At 48.5% G+C, this 6,000-nt stretch overlaps 1 protein-coding gene across 1 annotated transcript in view; it reads left to right on the top strand.

The window, feature by feature from the left end:
• The first annotated feature begins 3,983 nt into the window (after positions 1–3,983).
• LOC144717828 (tripartite motif-containing protein 54-like) overlaps positions 3,984–6,000 on the top strand; it is a 35,848-nt gene continuing 33,831 nt past the window's right edge. The window contains exon 1 of the mRNA XM_078593512.1: positions 3,984–4,589. Coding sequence (XP_078449638.1) covers positions 4,425–4,589 — 165 coding nt within the window. The 5' untranslated portion in view covers positions 3,984–4,424. The remainder of the gene's footprint in view (positions 4,590–6,000) is intronic.

Genomic DNA, 6,000 nt, shown 5'->3' with positions numbered 1-6,000 from the left:
CCGACACAGCCAGTAATTCAGCTGATTGTGGGTTTACTCTCCAACATACCGGTGGGCTGAAGTAGTAACTCATTGGCGCGTTTTGTTTCCGTGACAAACCTCACTGGCTGTGTCTGCTGGGGGAGGGTCACAAAACATCCATACTCACGCGATCTAACCCAAAATAAAAACCTTCATTATGAAATCATACAAACTTTGTTTGATTGTACTCCACCGTAATTCATTTGCAGGACCTATCAGAATCCGTGTCATTGGGAACCTAAACGTGCCACTAACGGAGTTGCTTCATCAGCAACTTCATTCAGTTGTATAAGCGCGGCCTCGTCATTCGATCAAGATTCCCATGGAACTCTGCGCGTGGGTCACGTCCGCCAATTGCTGCATCTCACGTAACGATGCTGCTGTCCTGAAACAACGGCATTAGGAAATCGAGAGCATCTGGAGGAGCAAGGAACGGCACCGGCAGGTGGCTGAAATTGCTCTTAATTTTTGACCCGCCTTCTAAAAATAGCCGGAGTCAGGCGTGGGTCTTTTGCTAATGACCTTTCAACAACGTTGGACCAAAGGGCCGTCTAATAATGGCTGCTTAAAACACACGCACGCGCGCGTGTGTGTGTGTATAATCGCGAAGAGCACAGCTGTGCACTGCCTTGTGTTTAATGTATAAGTATTTGTAGTTCATGTGCCTCGTGTTGCGTGTCGTGTTGTGTCTCGGATCGTCTAGTGTTGTATCACACGTTGTGTCTGTGTCGCGTTGTGTCACGTGCTCTGCGTCGCGTTGCGTCACGTGCTCTGTGTCTCGTGGCACGTGCTCTGTGTCTCGTGTCACGTGCTTTGCGTCGCGTTACGTGCTCTGCGTCTCGTTGTGTCACGTGCTCTGTGTCTCGTGTCACGTGCTCTGTGTCTCGTTGTGTCACGTGCTCTGTGTCTCGTTGCGTCACGTGCTCTGTGTCTCGTGTCACGTGCTTTGCGTCGCGTCACGTGCTCTGCGTCTCGTTGTGTCACGTGCTCTGTGTCTCGTTGCGTCACGTGCTCTGCGTCTCGTTGCGTCACGTGCTCTGTGTCTCGTGTCACGTGCTCTGCGTCGCGGTACGTCACGTGCTCTGTGTCTCGTTGTGTCACGTGCTCTGCGTCGCGTTGTGTCACGTGCTCTGTGTCGCGTTGCGTCACGTGCTCTGTGTCTCGTTGCGTCACGTGCTCTGTGTCTCGTTGCGTCACGTGCTCTGTGTCTCGTGTCACGTGCTCTGTGTCGCGTTGCGTCACGTGCTCTGTGTCGCGTTGTGTCACGTGCTCTGTGTCTCGTTGTGTCACGTGCTCTGTGTCGCGTTGTGTCACGTGCTGTGTCGCGTTGTGTCACGTGCTCTGTGTCATGTACCCCCTACACTCAGGATGTTTTGTATGGAACCCCAAGAGCTAAACATCAACATTGTCCACTGTGGAAACCTGGCAGGACATTGCTGAAAAAGTATTAATACTCAGTGAGGCTCTCCTGTGCCAACAAGCGTAACATCAACAACAATATAAAAATACAAATAATCATTGTCCTTCCCACTCCCCAATTCCTTCCTCTTCTGTGTCTCCTATCTCTCTTTCTTCCCCTTTCTAATTCTCTCGCTTCTCCGATGTTTCCTACAGCATGGCCAGGGGGTTCTATTGTTGTGCGTGTTCATGTTGGTGGTTTGGACGCCGTGTATCATCCCAGCTCTGTGCCATCCCATTGCTCTCGTTCAGTGTTAACGACGTCAAATGCCTCTCTGGACTCTTTCAGCGCTGGCAATCTATCGTACCGGAATATTTGACAAATTGCTAATGGGGAATTGCTTCACGTGGGAGGAAAGCCAGAATACTCAGAGAAAACTCATGCATATGTGGGCCAGACCTGCAGTCAATTACAATCGTAATTAAGCCCGCAATGAATTGAATGCACAATGTAATTGCCGTTGAACTTTTGCACACCTGCGCAGCTGTAATTGTAACTATAATTACATCCTGCAAGTGAAACTATAAATAACCTACAGTTCAGTTACAAGCCTCAAACTTCTCAGCTATGCACTTATACCTGCCAAATCCGCGAGCTTTCAATGCCCGCGGTCACTGTGGACCCTGTAGTGAGGACATACGTATGCTTGCCCGTTTGGCATCACTGGTCACATTGTCCACAACTTCAAAATCTAGAACATGTCCTTCTGGCTTGGATAACAAAATGAAGGGGTTCCTCTCAGATGACCAGCAGATTTTCTCTCGGCTTCTGAGTGGAGGGACAACGGTGTGCCCATGGTATCTGCTACCAAGAAAAAAAATCACAGCTTTGGCTCCAGCAGAGCCATAAAACAACAGCTGAGTGTACATTGCCTTCTGAGAAATCGTATCCAACATCGTCCCGTCCCTGTTCAGCATCACACAGAGATTCATTCCTGGCCGCATTCTCTTTGCAGACCACGTGGTGTCTCTAGTAGGCAGGCTCATACAGAGTCTCGGTGTATCCGTACGTCAATATGCTGATTAAAATTAGGGGCCGTCCATAAATGACGTCCCGCGATTTTTGACGATTTTTGACCCCCCCCCCTTCGTCACACGGCGTCACAAAAAGTCAGACCCCCCTCAAATATGACGTCACAAAGCTCTGCCCCCTCCCCCCCCCCCAAATAAAACATGTTTCAAATCACTTTAAACTATTGTCATTGTAGTGCGTATTTAATGTGGCGCTGCACTCTGATGTTGTAGGAGAAAATATTTATTGAAAAGTCAATTTAATTAAGTAGAACGTGTTGTCTATATTTATTTAAAGTTGCGCATTTTGATGTGACGTCACATTTCTCACCCCCCCCCCCCCCCCATCGTCACAAATCGTCACAAATGTCTGCCCCCCCCCCCCCCCCACTAGGTGCGTGACGTCATTTATGGACGGCCCCTTAGACAATTTTTATTTTACCAGGTAAGGCCCCCAATGAGCGATGTAGCTCTTTTACAGAAGTGACCTGGCCACAAATGGCAGCTCAACGAAGTGGCTTATCACGTGCAAATGTACAGCAGCCACATACCCAACGCACCCATTTCTAAACGTGGAGGGAAAAAACCGGAGGACCCAGATAAATATTCACGCGACCACGGCGTGAGCATGCAAACTCCAAATATACATGCATCAGGGTAACTCATTACTCTCTCTCTCTCTACTATCTCTTTGAAACTGATTTTTGCGTGTGTTTGTTTCAGGATTTGCCGTTGCAACGCCCGGAGATGAGCTCACTCCGGTCGGAGAAAGGAATCTTCACGGTGAGACCTTCCCTCGCCTATAATCATTAGGACGTTCAAACGAAATCCCTGCCGCCGTCACGAATGTTTTATTACTTTTGTTTAACATCAGCACAACGGAATGAAAGTTATATCCTTGAGCGGAAAGTGTCTTAAGCAAAGCAGCGGAAATGCCCGCGATTATAACAAATTACAGATTGAAAACTAATTTCTTGAGAACTGCGTTTTGTGTTTAGTGTGTTGTCCTTCCCCCGCAACTACAATTAGCACGGTTGGCTACGTACGGTGCGAAAGAAGGTCACGGTACAGGAGTGGGTGGGTGGCCAACACCGCGCCCATGCCACCTTTGCCTCCCCAGTGGCGATGTTTACACGCCGCACCAGGCACTCATTTGAGGCTGCGTCGACCTAGGGGAGGCCCATGACCGGTTCAGAAAATCGTCATCGATGTCGGCCGTGAGCGGGAATTGAACCCGGGTCGCCGGGCTCGTAGCCCGCGACACTACGACCGCAATGACAGGGAGACAGACGTATCTGACGCACGCGGAAAGAATGAGGACACACGCACAGATGTATTATTGCCATTCAATGACGAGATAACGATACGCAATAATGAAGCTCGCTGGGTGTACATCTGTGTCTGTGTGTGCCACGATTAATGCCGTAACAATCCAACCATTTGAATAATTTGCGCGTGCCCTGGCAATGAACACCGCGGGGCATTAAGGGGTCTGGCAGCTGCCCCTTAACGGTCACACAACACACACACCACTACCACCACCACCAATCTCTTTTTCCTCTCTTCCCTCCCTCCCTCGCCCTTCTCCAAATAGAGCAGCCTCCCACAGGGAAGTATATCAGTGGAACGGCACACACGAAGCAACACCACACAGAGAGGGAGGGAGAGTAACGCACAACTTCTCCTTACACACTGTCGCCACTTTCTGCTCTGTTGCACCGCTCGTGTAAATAGCCTGAAGGTTATACCAGCTAAAACTGATATTGTATTAACATCTGCAACAAGAACAACCACAGCAACAACAACAACAACATTCGCGCCGGTTATTTGTGTTTTGTGTTTTTTTTTTGTGAGCAAGGCACGAGCCAGGCTAGGTGGACCGACCGTCTGTTTGAACGTTCTCCGCTTGGCGAGTAAAAGTGGCCTCATCAGAGATGTCGGCGATGGAGCTCAAGGCCCTGTTGAGGGGTCCCCACACCCTGGACCACTTAGAGAAGCAACTCATCTGCCCCATCTGTCTGGAGATCTTCTCCAAGCCTGTGGTCATCCTGCCCTGCCAGCACAACCTCTGCCGCAAGTGCTGCAATGACATATTTCAGGTGAGCTCCAGTCCCATCGGCGTGTTCCGTGCGCGGTGATCTTGTCACGTTTATTTATAGAGAGCGAGAGTGTCCAAGACAAACTCAGCGCATTCGTGAATGACACCGTGGCCTTCAAATTGGTGACGTGGGCAGTGGCTCTTCTTCACAGCTTTAAATTTGCTTTGAAGAAGGGCCATCAGCCGAAACGTCGCCTATTATATACTCGTTTTCTTTTTAAAGCCACGGTGTTTCTTGACAAAAGTTGTTATTTGTGCTTGTGCACCACCGCCAACGCAGCATCACCAACAATAGTTTTTTTTAAATCTATAAAGTTCAAGTGTATTTGTTTAACCGGGTGAAAACTCAAGAGACGAGGATGATGTCACTTGTAAGAGCGAGCTGTCCACGAAGCTACGACACTGTGCTGTCGGAGTTGAAGGTGCAGCCCTGCAACTTGTCGCTCACGACACTGCTGGCAGACGAGCTCTACAGGGCTCCCTCTCTCTAGCTTCGAGGGGACATTTAAACGTACTTTTCAACACTGCCCAGATGGCTTGGAGGAGGCGGCAATTACTCACACTTTACCCCACCACACGTGACGGAAAGAGTGCAGGCGAATGCCAAAGGAGGGGTTATATCTTTCCCGGCCGGACTAGTTTTTTCGTAATTTTTTTTTTACAAAAACCGCATCGCCATCGGCACCAATACCCCCCCCCCCTGCCCGTCTGATGGAGACGTTGCCACGTTTCTTCAAAAGGAAAAAAAATACGCGTGAAAAACGATCAGTCATCGAGGTGGCATTGATACCCAGAGTATCTGCCTGCTCAAAAATAGCCACTTGTGCTGCACTCCTATTCGCAGCATTCAACCAGTGGTGATCGTTCCACGTTTGTATGATGGGACCAGACCAATACGGAGGGCAAAATGAAATAATTAACAACTAATGGGCTGTATTGGTAGTGCACGAGGATCGATTTGATTGTTTTTTATCGACTAAGATGTGAGTTTAACACACAGGTTTTCGCGACCAATATCATCCATAATACAGGGGTTTTTTTTTTTAGGTGAGATCGTATTACATGTGATCTCCAACTATGAGTGTAAATCTCTGCCCTCAACTTTGAAGGACAGTTACATAAGAACATGCTCCTTCTCTGCGTTTCTGTTACATGGCAATGTCAATGATGGGCCGAGGAAGATTGCTTTTTTTATCAACAGGAGTCACCGTTGGCTTTACGCAAAATTAAACTAAATTTTTGCCCCTGCTTGATGGATGCAATTTTGGATTTTGGCAAATTCGGGAAATCTTGAAACCGGCACACAATGGCATACTCGTGCAAAATTACACAAGGGGATATTTCGTTCTAGATTTGAAGCTTTCGTGACTGCAAGGATTGATATTCTTAGGTTGTTTCGGTAAAGTCACGTA

This window comes from Lampetra planeri, chromosome 4, assembly GCF_965212315.1.
Source record: "Lampetra planeri chromosome 4, kcLamPlan1.2.h2, whole genome shotgun sequence".
NCBI lineage: Eukaryota > Metazoa > Chordata > Hyperoartia > Petromyzontiformes > Petromyzontidae > Lampetra > Lampetra planeri.
This window is presented reverse-complemented; position numbering and strand designations above follow the sequence as displayed.